Genomic DNA, 20,710 nt, shown 5'->3' with positions numbered 1-20,710 from the left:
TCCATCCACACATACACAGGCACAAGCAGACATATTTAATATAAATATGTCTGCTTGTGTCTGTATATGTGTGGATGGATATGTGTGTGTGTGCGCGAGTGTATACCTGTCCTTTTTTCCCCCTAAGGTAAGTCTTTCCGCTCCCGGGACTGGAATGACTCCTTACCCTCTCCCTTAAAACCCACATCCTTTCGTCTTTCCCTCTCCTTCCCTCTTTCCTGATGAGGCAACAGTTTGTTGCGAAAGCTTGAATTTTGTGTGTATGTTTGTGTGTCTGTCGACCTGCCAGCACTTTCATTTGGTAAGTCACATCATCTTTGTTTTTAGGTATATTTTTCCTTCGTGGAATGTTTCCTTCTATTCTAACTATATATATATACACACACACACACCTGTGTAGGCATACAACTGTATTATTGAGGAGTCACTAATACTCCAGTCGAATGCCGGTATGTGATGTGCCATGTGACAATAAAAATTTTGTTCTATTGCTTTTTGAAAAACAATGAGGCATAATGACAAAGTCATCAGAGTACATTTATTCCCTTAATGGACCACTCATTGAGTGGTTTACATTTTTGCATTGATGGTATCAGGTTTATACCAGTGTCACAGCTGCAAAGCCAATTTTGCGCCATGCATCCTGCTGTGACTGGCCCGCTGGTACAACATTTTGTTGGCATAGCACACTCATCATCAGATGCTGCTGATGCTACTCAGGTCTCCATGCTTCTGTAGTCAGGCTCTTCACTGTTGTATATTGTGTATTCAGTACATATACAACTGCCTACTTTATTGGTTTGAACCAAATTTGCTACATGCATTGAGAGGCTTGGTATTTTGTGCGGTGTTCATTTCCATGCATCTGGGTGTTCTTGGTGAGGTGTTCACTGTGTGGTCTCTTCTGAGGATACTGAATGCTGGCTACCACTATCATAGTGGTTGAGAGGGCTGGTATTGAAATGTCAAGTTATGTTTTCTACCCCATCCAAGTGTAGAACCTGTGGTTTGAGTGTCTGAACACAGTAGTTTAGACTTCGGCCTGTGTAAGTGTATGACAGATGGGTGATCTCTTCTGCATTGATTCTGAAGCTGTTGAGTGTACAGTGTCTGCTCCTTCTCATCTAAGAATGCAAGTGCTGAGGTCCCAACCCTCCTGCTTTACTCTTAGTGTGGCTTTCTACCATTCTGAATCCTTTAGACTCCAATTATGTCGCATTTTCACACAGTTCTACAGAATGTGATAAATTGCAGACTCTCATAAATCAAAGAATAGAAAGTTCAGCTTGGAATATCAACAATGTTATGAAAAGGATGTAATGCTAGTCACTGTAATGATGAAATACTGAGCTGCAGACATATACAACAAAAAGATTGTTACACATTGAGATTTCAGCCAAAGCCTCTTGAAAAGTAAACAACACACAGTTGCACAAGGAAGCCCACATCTTGCACACATGACTGCTATCTCTGGCTGCTCTGGCAAGAATGCAGCATTGTCAGACGGAAACAGCAGTGCAAATGGGGGGGGGGGGGGGAGGGGGTGAGGTAGCAGGTTGGGGGCAGAGAAGCGAGTGCTCAGGACTAGAGAAGGGAAAAGACTGTTGGATGCATTGGCAAAGAGCAGTGCATGATGAGGGTGAGGGGGTTATGAACTGGGAGGAGGCGGTAGGACACAGGGAGCATAAACTATTGGTAGCAGGGTGTGGGAACAGTAGGTTACCACAAGTTGAGGCTGGGATGATTTCAGTAACAGAGGGTGTGTTGTAAGGATAAATTCCATCTGGCAGTTTAGAAAAGCTGGTGATGGAGGGGAGGATCCAGATGGCCCAAGTTGTGAAGCAGCTATTAAAATCAATTATGTTATGTTCAGCTGCAGGTTGTGCCACAGAGTGGTCCACTTTGCTCTTGGCCACAGTTTGGTAGTGACAATTCATCTTGTTGAACAGCTGATTGGTAGCCATACCAATATAAAAAGGAAGTCTGAAGGACATTGGGAGAGTCAGTGGTCACAGTGCCAAGACCGCGTGCCTGAGGAACATTGGTGTATAGGGAAGTGGTGTCAACAGTGATGATTTGGGATACAGAAGGAAAGGGGTGGAAATATTGGAGAGTCAGTGAAGGAAGTGGCTGATATCTTTGATGTAGGAGACTAGATTTTGGGCAGTTGGTTGGAGGTGTTGGTCTATGAACGCCAAAATTCTTTCAGCGGGGACATAATAAGCAACTGCTATGGGGTGTCCAGGATTTTTGGGTTTGTGGATTTTGGGGAACATGTAAAAGGTGGGTGTTGGGTTGAGGAGGAAGTTGGATTCAGGGAAGATGTTCTGGGAAGAGCCTAATACTTTAAGCAGGGGTTGGATGTTATGTTGGGCCATTGAGATAGGATCACTCTGGCAGCACATCCCTTGCTCCCATTACCTCCCTGGCATAAACCACCCACCTAGCCATGTGACTGTGTGTGTGCGTGTGTGTGTGTGTGTGTGTGTGTGTGTGTGTGTGTGTACACACACATCATCCCCTGTCCCAGTACCCCCACCCAATTTTTTTCAGCTAATTAGTTTTTTGCTGCCATCTCAAGCCCTAGTCTGTGAAATCGTGTGCCCAAGCTTCTGCCGCCACATGCCCCCTCTACCATACCCATAGCTAGCCCATAGATGGCCTCCCGCTCTCCCATAAGTCGCTAGACCCTTCCCCCAACCCCCTCTGTGCCTCAGATCTTCCACCATTCCTCACCATGCCCTGCCCCACCCTACCCCACTCTGCGTCCCCACCTCACTGCAGTGCACTCACCATGTGCCAGGAAAGAGCTGGCTTTGTACCTTTTGTTTGTGTACCTATCGATGAAGCAGCACTTCTGCCTCCCAGGGAGTCATCTTCTTTATTTCTAAATAATTCATAATTCTCAACTAGAACTTTTCCCACATTATTACTTTTTTATTTATATATGTTTAATACAGACACAAAGGCTTCCATTACAAAACCCTTCAAATAGTTGTTGATTTTCAGGGAAGAAGTAAATAATTATATTTCAAACAATGGAAAATCCAGGTGGAATGTAACAATACCAGAGAAGGAAAGTTGCCACTCACCATATAGCGGAGATGCTGAGTTGCTTTCGGCCATTAAGGCCTTTGTCAGCAGTAGACACACATACACACATGCGGACACACACACTCATGCAAACACAACTTCCACACATGTCTGCAGTCTCAGAGAGCTGAAACTACACTGCGAGCAGCAGCACCAGTGCATGTTAGGAGTGGCAACTGGGTGGGGGTAAGGAGGAGGCTGAGACGGGAAGGGGGAGGTATAGTATGGTGGGAGTGGCAGACAGTGAAGTGCTGCAGTTTAGACGGTGGGCAGGAGAGAATATGCGGAGGGGGGAGGGGGTAAGTAGCAGAAAGAAGAGAAATAAAAATAAAAAGAAATTAATGTGAACCTTTCCTCCAGAAGCCTCAGTCCCACAGAAATGTCAGTCCTTTCCAAAGGCCTCACCTTTTGCCCCACTCCCAAAATCAACCATGCAAGACTAGTTAAAGACCTTCTCTCCTTCTCCCGACCAATTAGACTAAACCAGAGACAAATACTGAACATTGCCTAACTCAGTTCACTCCTCTATCCAACCGCGATCACCCCCCACTGCCTCCAAACCACCCCCTGTTAACATTCCAGAATTCTGTAATCTCGAACCTTGCCTCACCTTCATTCCCCAAATCCCTCAACATGCATACTAACGGTACATCCACAGAAAGAACCGCAGTCCACCGTCTAAAAACTGATCTCGATCTTACAGTCCTACCTGCAGACAAAGGCTCCACCACCGTTGTTTTGAACCGCAAGGATTACGTGGCAGAAAGACTCCGTCAGCTGTCAGATACAAACCATCCCACAGTGATCCCATTCCAGCAATCCAGCAGGATCTCCAGTCACTACTCAAATCCTTAGGCCTGTCCCAGAATCTCTCCCCAGATTCCATCTCTCTACTTACCCCTGCCACTCCCCGCACTCCCACCTTCTACATGCCTCCTGAAGTCCATAAACCCAACCACCCAGGGCGCCCCATCGTGGCCGGTTACTGTGCCCCCACTGAGAGAATCTCTGCTCTTGTAGACCAACGCCTTCAACCTATTACCCAGAACCTATCCTCCTATATAAAAGATATAAACCATTTCGTCAACCGACTCTCCACATTTCCTGTCCCTTTACCACACGGCGCCCTGCTTGTCACTGTTGATGCCACCTCCCTGTACACTAACATTCCTAATGCCCATGGCCTTACTGCTATCGAACAATACCTTTCCAGCTGCTCTATGGATTCCAAACCAACAACCTCCTTCTTAGTCTCCATGACCAATTATATCCTCACCCACAATTACTTCTCCTTTGAAGGCATTACCTACAAACAAATCTGCGTTACAGCTATGGGCACCCGCATGGCACCATCCTATGCTAACCTATTCGTGGGCCATCTAGAGGAATCCTTCCTAAAAACCCAGAATCCTAAACCCCTCACCTGGTTCAGATTCATTGATGACATCTTTGCTATCTGGATTGAAGGTGAGGACACCTTATTCACATTCCTCCAGGACCTCAACAACTTCTCCCCCATTTGCTTCACCTGGTCTTACTCGACCCAACAAGCCACCTTCCTAGATGTTGACCTCTACCTCAGAGATGGCTACATCAGTACCCCCTTCCATATCAAACCTACTAACCACCAGCAATAACTCCACTTCGACAATTGCCACCCATTCCATACCAAGAAGTCCCTTCTGTACAGCCTAGCCACTCGTGGTCATCACGTCTGTAGTGATGAGCAGTGCTTCTCTAAATATACCGAGGGTCTCGCTGAAGCCTTCACTGACCATAATTATCCTCCCATCCTTGTACAAAAACAAATCTTCTGTGCCTTATCTTTCCAGTCTCCCACCACCTCCTAAAGTCCCACAGTCTGGCCACAGAGGAGCTTTCCCCTCGTAACTAAGTACCATCCGGGACTGGAGCAACTGAATTACATTCTCCGCCAGGGATTTGATTACCTCTCGTCATGCCCTGAAATGAGAAATGTCCTACCCACTATCCTTCCCACCCCTCCTACCATGGTATTCCACCGTACACTGAACCTACACAATATGTTCATCCATCCTTACACAACCACTGCTCCCAATCTCTCACCTCATGGCTCATACCCCTGTAATAGACCCAGATGCAAGACCTGTCCCATACATCCTCCTACCACCAGCTACTTCAGTCCAATCACTAACATCACCTATCCCACCAAAGGCAGGGCTACATGTGAAACCAGTCATGTGATTTACAAGCAAAGCTGCAACCACTGTGCTGCATTCTATATAGGCATGACAACCAACAATCTGTCTGTCCGTATGAATGGCCACCGACAAACTGTGACCAAAAAACAATTGGACCACCCTGGTGCTGAACCCGCTGCCAAACCTGATATCCCTCATTTCAGTGATGGCTTCACAGCCTGTGCCATATGGATCCTTCCCACCAACACCAGCATCTCTGAAATGCGCGGGTGGGAACGTTCCCCGCAATACATCCTACGTTTCCGTAACCCTCCTGGCCTCAACCTTCGTTAGTCACTGTCCTCACCCATCCAGGCCACTCCCTGTTCCCATTCCAGCACTACACAGACGTCATTTCACTGCCACACTCAGTCTTTTAATTTCTTTTTATTTTCATTTCTCTCCTTTCCGCATCCTCCCTCCTGCCCTCCGTCTCAACTGCAACACTTCACTGTCCGCCACGCCCACCATACTATACCTCCCCCTCTCCTCCCTGCCCGAGGCTCCTCCTTACCCTTACCCTCACCCAGTTCCCATTCCAATCATGCATTGGTGCCACTGCTCGCAGTGTAGTTTCAGGTCTTTGAGACTGCAGACGTGTGTGCAAGTTGTGTTTGGGTGAGCGAGTGTGTGTGTGTGTGTGTGTGTGTGTGTGTGTGTGTGTGTGTGTGTGTGTGTCTGTGTGTGTGTATGTGTGTCTACTGCTGACAAAGGCCTTAATGGTCGAAAGCTATGATTGTGTGAATCTTTTTATTGTGCCTATCACAACTCAGCATCTCCTCTATATGGTGAGTAGCAACTTTCCTTCTCTGGTATAATTATATTTCATTTTGATGTGCTTCACTGCTTTGTGGGCTTTGCGGTTAATATATTTTCATGCAGTAGTGGTGCATCAGAACTTCGACTACTTATCATTCTGCTTAAATTTGAGGAAATTCCTCTCCACAATCCTTACCACTCCTCTCAAAGTGGCATCCCACTGCCCAGCCAGTCCATGTAATACCCTAGCCCGTCCTGATGCCACATCTACTTCCCCCTTGTTGCCACACAGGCCGTACACCTGTATAATGCCCAGGTGCATGTGCTATTCAGTACAACTACCCAGACGAAGCGATGTGGCACAGTGGTTAGGACATGGGGTTCACATTTAGGAGAACGATGGTTCAAACCTGCATCTGGCAATCTTGATTTAGGTTTTCCGTGATATCCCTAAATCACTTTAGGCAAATGCCGGGATGGTTCCTTTGAAGGAGCATGCTCGACTACCTTCCCCTTCCTTCCCTAATCTGAGTTTGTCCTCCATCTCTAATGACCTCATTGTTGACAGGATGTTAAAGGCTAATTTCCTCCTCCTCCAACCACCCAGCACATACTACTCTAGTTTTATCATAGGCTAATTCAATCCAGAGGTAGGACTAGCTGTGAAAGCGGTTGTCACATATCAACTCTGCTGAAACTTACACACAGCATTTTTTGAGGACATGAACACCATGAACAGACCTCATCAAACGGTGGCCAAGAGCAGAGCTAACCATTCATTGTCAGTGGCAGAACACACTGTTGAGCATAAAACACACTATTCCAGTAGTTGCTTCACAGCTCCCTCCCCTTCCCCAACTCCACTGCCGTCCCCCACAACACACACACACACACACACACACACACACACGCGCGCGCACACACACGCACACACACACACACACACACACACACACACACACAAAAAGCTTCTCTGAATTATGTAGATGGGAACGGTCCTTGCAACAAATCCTTTAATCCCTCCCAACCATCATCCTCCATTCTGCACCCCCTTGTTCCAATCGCCACCTGCATCTTCTCTTCACTCACTCTACCCAATACAAGTCCTCATACTGGTCGAGCTGCAGTTCAGTGGGTGTTACAGTTACTCCTTAAAAGAAGTGATGCAGGAAACTAATGTGGGGTTAAATGTTTGGTGGAGATGCCTTATTGACTTACGCCTTGTGCCTTTTTTTAATTGCTCTGTCACAGTCCTCTTTCCATCAAGCACGTTTCTTTCTTCTTATATTAGGAGCAATTTCTTCATCTATTATTTTCAGGTTATTAATCATCAGTTTGTCACTTAAAGGTGTTTTAGGTTTTTCCAAATGTACTGTGTTATTTATTAAATAACTGGCTCCTTGTCCTATTGGATTGGAATGATTTGTGTTTCTGTTTTGCTATTAACTTGACTTTTATGAGGACTTTGACATTAAAAATGTTTTTATGGCCATTTGTATCTGTGCCTATATGATCAAGACAAACTCCCAATTTTACATTAGGGCATTTCTAGGTCATTAGTTCGTGTAGACATATCATAAATCCTTTGTGTTCCCAAATAAGTCCATGATTAACACTCAGTTCAGTCAATCATTGCCCATTCTTCTTTTCTAATATGTGAGTTGGTCATTTCCTCACCATTGTACAATATTTTCTTTCTTGAGGTATGTTTGCATTGAAATCTCCAAGCAGAATTTTAATACGGGTATGAGGCTTGTTTGATATCAGTTGGTCAGCCTCTTCCCATATTTTTCCTATCTCTTATGTCTCGTGTTTTTGTCATTGTTGGAGTGTGCACTTTTATCACTGTGTAAATTTTGTTAATTGTTTTAATTTTTAAAGTTGCAATTCTAGGGGAGTTCGATGAGAAGTCCTTGATCAAGTCCATTATGCAGTTATGGATCAGGAGTCCTATTCCAAATCAGTTACCTCCTTCATTGCTGTTTTCCATGGAGGCCCTTTGTAAACAGGGTTTCATTATTGTTGTATCATCATTTTGCTCTCCAATTTATTGGAAATGTATAAAAGAAAAGAAAAATAGTAAATTTCAAGTGTTCAAATAGTGCTTTTTCATTTTGTAAGCAGTATTACTTCAGTGGACATGTTAGTGTGTCCACGTGTTTTACTTGTAGTAAATCAAATCAAATGTGTTGTGTTCTTTTCCTCCACTGTAGCTCATGTGTTCTTTTCCTCCACTGTAGCTCATCAGCCACATGGTATCCTTGGTTGAGAATTCCAAGGCACAGGGAGTGTGGACTGAATATCTGATCCAGTCCCAGAAAAAAATGTCAGATTTCCTGCAGGGTCAACGGCTGAATGAGTTTGGATGTGGAATTGACTTGAAGAGATTTGCAGTGGACAAACAGTATCAACAGGACTCCATTCTTGGTTTGCCCATGTAAGCTTTACTTAATTAAATTACCATACGTCAACAAGAAAACTGATACTGCTGTTCTATAAGTCGCTATGGAATTCTAGTTGAATCTTGTTCTCATTAAAAGTAATTTTCAAATTCTAAGATATTTCATTAATTTTTTTCATCAAGGGCCAGGTTTGTTCTGATTCCGCTTGAAATGTGAATAGTTACATTTTATAATATACTAGTGAAAATTAAATATAATAAATATAAATTTATATGCGATGTAGAATCACCATGTTTGTTTGCTACACTGATGGTGTGCATTAAGTGCTTGATTTTAAGATCCTTGCTGTGGATAAAGGTGTAACCACTCAGTTTGAAAACACTTGAGTCCATAACAGTTATATTTGACTTTTCAAAATAGTGGTCTGTTGTTTCTAAGCATCAAAATAGGTTATTAAAAATTATGAAAATGTCAAAGTAGTGTCACTGGCATGATTCATATAACTGATTAAATTTCTGTGAACTTTTATTGCCGGCCTACAGGATTCTAGATAGTTGTTAAGAAGAATTTCCCTACACTTAATGTGAGATGTCATATATGTGTCAGCGACAGGCACGGTGATAAAACAAGCTAATCATTCTAGTTCTGGATGGCAGTGGCCTGTAGATTCATGGATGGACTGTCACATCAGATAAGCAGCATTTACTGATTGCACAGTATGTGCAGTGCAAATTAGGACCAATGTTGCACCCCACAATATCTGCTAGATGATGTTTCAAGCAAAGATGCTTCTTATCAGATTTTCTTTGCATCTCAACAATGTTCAGCTATCCTCTGTTGGTGTAGTGAAGATGCACCTAAGAAATGAATAGCACAAAATTGTGGTTGATGATGAGAGCAGATTATGCTTTGGCATTAATGATGATTTTTAATTGTTTGTGGCATCAACAAGCAGAGCAGCAGTTGGAGTGATTAGGCAGCAACACACAGAATCATAGTAGGTATCATAGTCTATTGTAAGTACACATATGAACATTGAACAGTGCAGGATACATCAAGAATATCATGCCAACCGTTATGCCACTATTGTTATTTTGTCAGAAAATTGTGGTCTTTCCATAGGATAAAACCTGCACATATGCTTCTTATGTTGCCCATTGTACATGGCCAGCACAACACTAGAGCTTCCCCACCACTGAGCATGCATAGAAGTGGGACATAACGGAATGGCATCTGGTCTGGCTTTCAATACTGGCAACACCTCTGGACTGGTTTTGATGGGAGGTGCAAGTTTCATTTAAAACTAGACAGACAGCATCTAATAATGTGTGTGCTATCTTCATGCTTACTTCATTGTTGCTAGTGGTGTCAAAAGGGTATTGAAACTGTTGTCTAAACAAATATGTCCATTGTATGCAGTACTGTGATGATGATTATATGCAGTGTGCAATACGTGAGTAGAAGGCTGTCCATGTGGGTCTGTGACTTCAAGACTTCTTAATTTTTCACAAATCTTTTGATGTATAACTATATGGTCATTAACACAATAAATTTTGTTGGCAAATGTATGCATGATGCTGCATACATTGTTGCTATGCCTTTGTTTTTGATTTGTGAGAAATTTTATTGCACAGTGGTATGAGTGAGTCTCTGATTTTCTCCTTTCTTACTGACATAGAACTGGTTACTAATTTCATTAATATTTGTGATTTATTTATTTACTCAGATCAAGCCATACAAAACTCTGCATCACATAACTGTACAGTATCATGGGATACTACTAAAACTACAGTTTACTTGGTTTACATAAATTCAATGATCTTCACCCAGAATTGGGCAACTCCAACAGCACTGCCTTTAGCCTTCATCAGCTCATCACCACTGCATGACCCAGGGCAACATGGACAATGATAGATGTGAGCCATTGTCTGTTCTCCTCCACATTCACAAATGGTCAGTACTTAGGCAAATCCTCATTTGATAAGGTTGTCCTGGGTTTATAATTGTCTGATCTTAACCCATCCAATGATCTCCAGGTAGACCAATTTCTAGTACCTCCAGATGATAGGCACTCAGCAGGTTTCATCCACTTTTGAAGATCATAATGTCCCCGATGTTATCCCTGATGTTATTCAATCTGTATATTGAGCAAGCAGTGAAGGAAACTAAAGAAAAATTCAGAGTAGGAATTAAAATCCATGGAGAAGAAATTAAAACCTTGAGGTTCGCCGATGACATTGTAATTCTGTCAGAGACAGCAAAGGACCTGGAAGAGTAGCTGAACGGAATGGACAGTGTCTTGAAAGGAGGATATAAGATAAACATCAACAAAAGCAAAACGAGGATAATGGAATGTAGTCTAATTAAGTCGGGTGATGCTGAGGGAATTAGATTAGGAAAGGAGATGCTTAAAGTAGTAAATGAGTTTTGCTATTTGGGAGCATAATAACTGATGATGGCCGAAGTACAGAGGATATAAAATGTAGGCTGGCTATGGCAAGGAAAGCGCTTCTGATGAAGAGAAATTTGTTAACATCGAGTATAGGTTTAAGTGTCAGGAAGTCATTTCTGAAAGTATTTGTATGGAGTGTAGCCATGTATGGAAGTGAAACGTGGACGATAAATAGTTTAGACAAAAAGAGAATAGAAGGTTTCGAAATGTGGTGCTACAGAAGAATGCTGAAGGTTAGATGGGTAAATCACATAACTAATGAGGAGGTATTGAATAGAATTGGGGAGAAGAGAAACTTGTGGCACAACTTGACTCGAAGGAGGGATTGGTTGGTAGGACATATTCTGAGGCATCAAGGGATCACCAATTTAGTATTGGCGGGCAGTGTGGAGGGTAAAAATCGTAGAGGGAGACCAAGAGATGAATACAGTAAACAGATTCAGAAAGATGTAGGTTGTAGTAGGAACTGGGAGATGAAGAAGCTTGCACAGGATAGAGTAGCACGGAGAGCTGCATCAAACCAGTCTCTGGAGAGAAGACCACAACAACAAAAAATAACAATATCTAACTGCCCACAGTTGTTCCATGGCAATGAGTGGAGATATAGTTAGTACTGATGCTGAACTGAGGAAACATCTTCAGTATTTCGACCTAGATCTCAGTGGTTGATGGCCATGGAGAGGATGTAAATGATTAAGTTCAGCCTTTTTCCTTTGAATGTGTGCAGCTACTTTGTAAAGTATATCTGGTGATGTAATGCCTGCCTTGCAATAGACCTTGACTTTAAGTGTATGTTTCACACGTCTGTGGTCAGTCTTCCAGTTTCTTTCAGTGCAACATCCACTTGCTTTGCATGGACAGAGCTGCAACATAAGGGTACCCATACTCCTCTGCAGAAAAACAAAGAATGTCGTCTTGAACGGGGTGACTTCAACAGAAACAAGCTTAGCTTCAGGTGTGCCCCAGGGCAGTGTAATAGGTCTGCTGCTTTTTACGATGTACATAAATGATCTGGTTGATGGTATTGACAGTGACATTAGAGTGGTTGCCAATGATGCTGTAGTCTACAGCAGGAAAGTAGTATCACACAAAAGTTGTGAACAAATCAATGAGGATTTGCAGAAAATAAATGCGTGGTGTAATGACTGACAGTTATCTCTCAATATTAGTAAGTGTAACCTACTGCGTATAACAAGGAGAAAATCCCCATTAATGTAAGAGCACAAAATAAATGCTCAACCTTTGGAAGTGGTAACATCCATCAAGTATCTGGGTGTGAATATTCGAAATGATCTCAAATGAAAGGACAGATTACACAAGTAACGGGTAAGGCGAACTCTAGATTGCAGTTTATTGGTAGAATCCTGAAGTGATGCAGTCCTGCAACAAAGGAAATAGCTCACAATACGTTAGTCCGCCCAGTCATAGAGTATTGTTCGTCTGTATGGGACCCTTACCAGTTGGGTCTGATTCAAGAGATTGAGAAGGTCTGAAGAAGAGCGGCAAGATTTGTGACTGGTACGTTTTGCCATTGCAAGAGCGTTAAAAATCTCATAGAAAGTTTGAAGTGGGACACACTTGCCGATAGATGGCGCGCTAAACTGAAGGGGCTGCTCACTAAATTCCAAAGTCCGATCTTTACCGAGGATGTAGAGCGTATATTATTACCACCAACTTTCAAACTGCGCAATGATCACCATTCAAAGATAAGGGAAATTAGAGCTCATATATTCACTGAAGAGTTTGATATTGTCTCTATTAAGGCCAAGAATATACTTGGTGTAGCAGCCACGTGGAATTTATTTGTAAGATGGTTCCTGCACAGCAACCACAAAGTCATCTCTTGATTCAGGTAGTGGATTTATCTTGGACTCAACACTATCTAGTGTCTCAGCATACTTGCTCCAGTTTCTTGAGGTTATAGTGTCTTCTGAATGACATCAGTTTAGATTGTACAGTGGGAAAAGTTTGACATATTGGTCAGTAGGTCAATGATGAGTGTTTGGGATTGGAGACCTGAAGCTTTTAATGTGTTGGCAGGAAATTGCCTCATTGATGTATTAAGGTTAAAGTCTCATTTCCAACGTCCTCTGTTAAATGATGGTGACAATTTGGTGACATGTATTAATCACAAATTAGTAGATTTGGCCAATTCTATCATTGCTTCAACATTTTCATCAACATCATATTCATAATTGTAATAAGTTGCATGCAGTAGTTACCTTTACTAAAAAAGACTTTTGCTGATGTGGGCTGTGGCAGTTTATATGTGGACTCTTCATACTTCTAACAAGGGAACCTCCCCATCGCATCCCCCTCAGATTTAGTTATATGTTGGCACAGTGGATAGGCCGTGAAAAACTGAACACAGATCAATCGAGAAAACAGGAAGTAGTTGTGTGGAACTATGAAAAAACAAGAAAAATATACTAACTGAGTAGTCCATCGGCAACATAGGTGATATCAAGGATGATATTAGCACAAGGGCGCCGTGGTCCCGTGGTTAGCGTGAGCAGCTGCGGAGTGAGAGGTCCTTGGTTCAAATCTTCCCTCGAGTGAAAAGTTAAAATTTTTATTTTCAGATAATTATCAGAGTTCAGGCACTCACACATAATCAGCTTCGCTCTCCAAAATTCCAGGACATGTTCAGATTTGCTTGGACATCTGCAGGATTTGATGGTCTACACATGGAAAAATTTGAAAACGTTAAAAACATATGTTTTGACAGAGCACGGAGAAAACTGTGCGACTGTGAAACTGTTGCATTCATTTGTTGCAGTTTATGTGACAACTCTTATGTTTTCATCACTTTTTTTGGAGTGATTATCACATCCACAAGAAAACCTAAATCGGGCAAGGTAGAAGAATCTTTTTACCCATTCGCCTAGTGTGCAAGTTAGGTGGGTCGACAACATATTCCACATGCCGTCACCAGTGTCGTATAGAATATATCAGACGTGGTTTCCTGGATCAAATGTTTTTGGTTCCCATTGGAGAGACACGTCCTTTCGTCTACTAATCGCACAGTTTTGCGGTGCGGTCGCAAAACACAGACACTAAACTTATTACAGTGAACAGAGACGTCAATGAACGAACGGACAGATCATAACCTTGCAAAAATAAAGTAAGCAAACTTTTCGCTTGAACCGAGGACCTCTCGCTCGGCAACTGCTCACGCTAACCACAGGACCACGGCGCTCCTGTGCTCATATCATCATTGATATTGCCTATGCTGCCCATGGACTACTCAGTTTGTACATTTTGCTTATTTTTTCATAGTTCCCCACAACTTCTTCCTGTTTTCTCGACTGATCTGTGTTCAGTTTTTCAAGGCCTATCCACTGTGCCAAATTATAACTAAATCTGAGGGGGGTGCGATGGGGAGGTTCCCTTGTAACTGGAGGTTATTCCATTTTTTTCTCAAAGAGAAACTGAAATATTTTTTGTTCTATTGGCTAAAACGTCACTTGGAAGTGTATCAAATAAGAAGCACAGATTAGATTTATCTTCAGGCTTTACCTCAGATATTTATTAATAAACATTAACAATTCACCAAAGGATGTACCAAATTCCTGGAATTGCAAATTCCAAGACTGGTGTCATCAGATTTGTCTCCTGGTGGGAGAGGGCTTTTCTCAAAAAGGAAGAATTACGTTACAGATGAGTCACTTTATAAATCAGTACACAGTTTGCCATGCTGTATGTATATTATTGCACGTAGAAACCTAACTGAGTTAGAGGCACCTGCCTAGAAGTGTGAAGAACCCACTTTTGCCTTGATAGGTGTTGCATGCCTTAACCAGAAGCATTGCAGCATTTTGAGTCATAACTGCTTAACTCCTGCCCACAGTGCTGCATTAAATGTACATAAATCTTGTTCTGTGGAATTCCAGATATGCTACATAATGTTGAGTTCAGGTAACCTGGAGATCCAGACAAGCACTCTCATGTCTGTAGAGTATGCTTGATGGCATTTTGACACAATTTGTGAGTAGTAAGGTGATGTATGATTGGCCGATGGTACAGGTTATCATTGGGGTGTTGTAGCTAAACAAATAGACAAAAATGATGAGATGTTAAGTTCTTTTATCGTTCACTGATACAACTTGTAAATCTAAGTGACATTTTTCTGTCCTCTGAGTACCCAGTGACGGTGTTCCTGCACATAAGTTAATTTCTATGCATATGCTGTGTGAAGTACACATATGGAGAGATGGCTTTTGAGACCCATAATGAGGTGCTGCTTTGAAATAGTATGGCTGCTTACCAGTTGTTGTTGTTGTTGTTGTTGTTGTTGTTGTTGTTGCCCATGGCATTTGGCTGGTGGTCATGCTTTTCATTGAATCAGGGCTCTCTCTATACATTTTTCATTTATTTTTTTGAAATGGAATGAAACTTGCAATACACCCTTGACATGGTGGCATGAGAAAAGGCAGTGCTTATACAGGTGTGGAGATGAGTGCCGCATGTGTCAGATTCCCAGAAATGGCCTGCTAATCATAAGCATTGACACACTTTTTTGCTTCTTCCAGAAGGATCATTGTCTTCCATGATTTCACAAGTGGCTGAGGAGAACTGTCCCAGAACCACATTTTCTGCTATAGTGAGGATATGTCCTGCCCATGACAACCATCGTTTGCTGTAAATTGTTTTTGTGAGATTTTCTCACTCTTTCCTTTGGTTACACTTGTCACATCTTAGTCTTCGCCATTGTTTCCAAAGTATTGTGAGCCATCATAAACAGTTCAGTGCCGTGCCCGATAAACGGTGGCAGTGGTTTCCCTGTTGCCAGTATCCGTCAGGCATTTTTTAAGATATGACTTCAGAACACCTTCATTCAATTTCAGTTATGGTATCCTCCTTGTTTCTTCTTTGTGTGTGTTTGAGTTGGGTACATTACTTGTTTTAGTAGACATCTGTCAGATATGCAGGGAATACAACCAGCTCATCAAAGCTTCTGTTTGATGATGTTGGTCTCTGTGCTGTTAGTGTGTGTTTCCTTCAGGCTACTGATACTGGTACATTGGTCTTGCCATTTCAGGAGTTTCCTGAGACAGCACTGATGATATTTTCTGTCCCCAATCCAACATCACACCCATAAGTGAGAGTCAGTATGATAGACAAAAACCATAGATAGAGTGCCGAACTTATGGTTGTCAAAGAGCCTGTCCTGCAAATGGACAAAGCACTAGCTCATCTTATGCAATACTGAATTTCAGCATCAACATTTGTGTTAGTTGAGAGATGACTTCTGACATGTGGAAAGTGCTCAACTTTTCTGCAGCATTTTACCATTAACTGTTATGGCTGAATACGTATATTTTGTATTTATTGAAGTTGATGGAAAATTTGAGTTTTCCTGGTGCAAACATCTAATCCAATGCTCATTTGTACTTCTATGAATGCATTCAAAATTGATGGAAGGGCACCCTCTAAGTTAATTACAACAACATGATCATCTGTCTAATGATGATGATTGTCATTGCCTTGGTCATAGCTCTTCTCTACTAATAATGAAAATTCCACCATCCATCCCACAAACACTTTCAGCTTCCGATGGTAGTTTACCGTCAACAAAGTGTAGTAAATTTCCAAAAAATATTGAATATAAGTTAGGGACAATAATGCACCCTTGATTATTGATTATTGCTTAATTCCTGTTTTGAGTATTGTGTAGCTCTTATTTTGATTGTAACTTAGTTCCAGTTTTGATTATTTCCTAGTTATTTTTTTTATTATGTCTTAATTCCCATTTTGATTATTGCTTGATTCCTGTTTTCTTCTTTGAAGTTCAGCTTTGGTTGCTAGGAGTTGTGGTTTCTTGAGGGCTGATTTGGAATTGTTCTGCATGAGCAATGTGAGCTTGCTTGTTTCTGTCTATGAGGCTTTGAGTATTAATGTTATTTTAATTAAGCCAGTCATGATCGTAAACAGAAGTGTTTGCTTTTCTGACTTGATGTTTCAGTATCTCTGATAAATGAATCACTAAAAATTATGTTGGAGATTTTTATCATTTCCACAGTAGATCTCAGTGAGCATCCTTCTTTGTATATCTTTGGTAGTTTACCGTCAACAAAGTGTAGTAAATTTCCAAAAAATATTGAATATAAGTTAGGGACAATAATGCACCCTTGATTATTGATTATTGCTTAATTCCTGTTTTGAGTATTGTGTAGCTCTGAGTGTGGCCTGTATTCAGGAGGCCAGAGTCTGCATGAGAGCTACCCATTCTTTTGTCTAATAAAAGATTCTTCAGCTTTCTTACTACACTGTTCATCGAATCACATTTTATAGTGTGGTATATAGAATCACACAACTATTGTTCCATCTTCCTAGCTATAGGCTTCCAGATTCTTTTCTCGCCTCATTAAGGTGTGGACTGTCTTGTCATGACATGCAGACAATATAAACAACTATTAGGAAGCCACCTTGGCAACAATAATATTGAGGTAACAGTCACATTTACTTTCATTACCAGCAATCAGTTATCTATCCAATGATGTCCCACAAATTGTAGTCTGAAGAATTTTACCCAATAACTCCACTTTTTCAGAAAACTGTGGAAAAATATCAGTTTATAAACGAGTGTTACATTAGTTATCAAAAATATTCTGGCACTTAGGGACACTGAAAGACTCCCCAGCAGTATAGTCAAAATGTTGTGTTGGGTGAAGAAGTAGAAAGATTTAAAATTCGGTTCCATATAAATGAAGCCAAATGACACTATAATTTTTGTTTGTTTTATGCTTTATATTGGCATAATGAGTGAACATGTATGTCAGTGTATTCATCTACATTTTGGCTTGTGCTGATCATACTGTATTGGTCATCTTCTCATTTTGTATTTTTTTATGATTTCAATTCAGTGGTTTTTAGTGGTCTTTTAGTTTCAACTCTGAATTACTGAAAATACTTCAGCTAAGTATTCATTGGAGCACAGCCTTGCGTGATAGTGAGACATGGACTGTGAGAAAACCGGAGATGAGGAGAGTAGAAGCATTTGAGATTTAATGCTATAAAAGAACATTGAGAATTGAGTGGACTGATAGGGTAAGGAATGAGGAGGTTATCCACAGAATTGGCAAGGAAAAGAATATATGGAAAACACTGACAAGGAGGATGAACAGGATGACAGGACGTCTATTAAGTCATCAGGAAATAACATGTCTAGTAGACGGAGCTGTAGAGGATGAAAACTGAAGAGGAAGACAGAGACTGGTGTACATCCAGCAAATAATTGAGGATGTAGGTTGCAAGTGCTACACTGAAATGAGAAGGTTGGCATAGGCGAGCAATTCATGGCAGGCCACATCAAACCAGTCTGGGGGGGGGGGGGGAATATTCATTTATATCATTTATAACCTAACAAATTCAGTTATTTAAAAGAAATTGTTTATCTTTCACCGCTTCTTTGTTTTACTGTTAGATGCCAGCCACTGTGGCCAAGCGATTCTAGGCACTTCAGTCCGGAAACGTGCGGCTGCTACGGTCGCAGGTTCGAATCGTGCCTCGGGCATGGATGTGTGTGATGTCCGTAGGTTATTTGGGTTTACGTAGTTCTAAGTCTAGGGGACTGATGACCTCTGATGTTAAGTCCCATAGTGCTTAGAGCCATTTGAACCATTTACTGTTAGATCTACCAGTTAAGGTTAGCTTTTCAAATCAGCTTCTTACAATCATTTCATTGTAATACTGGTGTCACCAAAATGCTATTTCTTGCTAGTTTATCATGTCATGTCAAAATGAATTACTGATTGAATTGGCCTGTTCTTCCTGCAGTTGAATCACTTTATTTGTGATTAGAGGTCAGTTTGAGTATTAAGATCTGTCTTAGTTCAGTGCATATAAACTAGTTTTAATTTTTGTTTTGCAGGACTGTAGATACCAAGCGTTTCCAGCTTGCAGTTACTTTAGGATCGAAACATGGAATTTCTGTAAGTCAGATTGCTGCTATACATGCTTGTGCTCTCTTGCTCAACACAGAAGAGATCACGGTGACTGAACAGATAAAACGACTCAATGATCCTCAACTATTAGAACTGCTCAGAAAAGATCCTGATGGTGTTTGTGAAAGGTACAGACTAATATCATTTGATTGCTTCCACATGCTACAGATACATTATGTTTTGAGGGATCTAGATTCACCTTTTTATCAACTGTATATCATAATTTTATTTGTCTGTATTTCTCTCTGTTGGACACATTCCTATGCTCTTAAGAAAGTAACATTTATTGGTATCATAATAGTTAATCTTTCCCTCATTGCAAATTAAAATAAAGAATTGTAAGGAGTATATTCCTCAGCTCATGATTCCAGGATTGCAGGCCTTTGGGGAAGCCTATGTGAAAAACATTATTTTGTTTTTTCAGACCTGGTAAGGGGTGATGAAATGTCTGCTCCTTCATGACAAGTTGGCAGGTATGAAGGAGTATTATATATTTGTGGAGAGAGGGCACGGCAGATTTTTCTCTGGACAATGTTAAGACAGTAATTTGGCTGCAAAAGCCTTAGTAAAATCTTCACCATGCTAAGAGATGATTACTTGTCACTGCAAATATGGCATCCACTAATGTTCGACCTATATGGGGCTTTTTTTGTATGCGGAATAGGTGACAGCTGTCAAAGTGGAGCTATTGCCCCCCCCCCCCCCCTCTCCCTCTCTCTCTCTCTCTCTCTCTCTCTCTCTCTCTCTCTGATTAAATGCTTCTGTGGCTAATTTTTTTTTCATTATTTTCACATAGTATTTGCACCCAGAAACAAAAGCCTTTATTCCATAAGCACAAAATTTTAAAAAGAAAATGTGTATTGAAGTTTTGAAATTATGTCTTTTCCTGTTGTGACTTCTGCAGCACATTAGAAGAAAAGTAAGCATTGGGAGTCATTGTTAATAATCAATATCTGCCTTACTTTTTTTATCATAAAAGGACCTAATAGTGGCATACTTCAACCTATCTTGATAATAATTGGATGCTACTTCTGTGACTGAATATACTGTATATACGCATGAGCTGAATTGAGTTTTAGAACTTTGCTAGAAATATGATAATTTTATTTCCATGGGAGTGAGTTAAATTCTTAATTTCTTTGTAAAAAGACAGAGTAATTGTGATATGGTCATTTACTTGCAATATTACTTGTCCTCAAGTAACTGCACTAGTTGAAACTATTTCAAGGAAATAATTGGTAAAAATGCTGCCTTCTTAGGCTTTCATTATGGCTTCTGTAGCAGCACAGATAGGTCCTTCATAAATTGCTTTTTTCTCTTCATACTCACTCCCTCACTCCCTCCCTCTCTACCCTCTCTCCCTCCCTCCCTCTACCCCCTCCCCCCCTCCCCCCCTCCCCTACCCCCACTCCCTCCTTTCAATATCCCCGTGTCTTGTCTACTCCAATGGTGACTCTGTTGTTTTCCTCATTTAGGAACCAGCATTTTCCTCAGTATATTTCTCTCCCTTGTCTCTAGTTGCTATGCACCATGTCTTTCTAGTCTTAGTATCTCAGCTGCATACACAATAACATTCCTCATCATTGCCTTGCAATATCTGATCTTTGCATCAGTAGATACATTTTTTAAAAAATATTATATACACTCCTGGAAATTGAAATAAGAACACCGTGAATTCATTGTCCCAGGAAGGGGAAACTTTATTGACACATTCCTGGGGTCAGATACATCACATGATCACACTGACAGAACCACAGGCACATAGACACAGGCAACAGAGCATGCACAATGTCGACACTAGTACAGTGTATACCCACCTTTCGCAGCAATGCAGGCTGC

The 20,710-nt window shown here is 41.3% G+C and overlaps 1 protein-coding gene across 2 annotated transcripts in view; it reads left to right on the top strand.

The window, feature by feature from the left end:
* LOC126190945 (NBAS subunit of NRZ tethering complex-like) overlaps positions 1–20,710 on the top strand; it is a 410,919-nt gene that overhangs the window by 259,337 nt on the left and 130,872 nt on the right. For both annotated transcript variants that reach the window (XM_049931590.1, XM_049931589.1), the window contains exons 30-31: positions 8,312–8,508; positions 18,799–18,999. In XM_049931590.1, coding sequence (XP_049787547.1) covers positions 8,312–8,508; positions 18,799–18,999 — 398 coding nt within the window. The remainder of the gene's footprint in view (positions 1–8,311; positions 8,509–18,798; positions 19,000–20,710) is intronic.

The sequence above is a fragment of the Schistocerca cancellata genome, chromosome 6, assembly GCF_023864275.1.
Source record: "Schistocerca cancellata isolate TAMUIC-IGC-003103 chromosome 6, iqSchCanc2.1, whole genome shotgun sequence".
Classification (NCBI taxonomy): domain Eukaryota; kingdom Metazoa; phylum Arthropoda; class Insecta; order Orthoptera; family Acrididae; genus Schistocerca; species Schistocerca cancellata.
The sequence above is the reverse complement of the archived record's forward strand: the minus strand, read 5'-3'. Positions and strand labels throughout refer to the sequence as shown.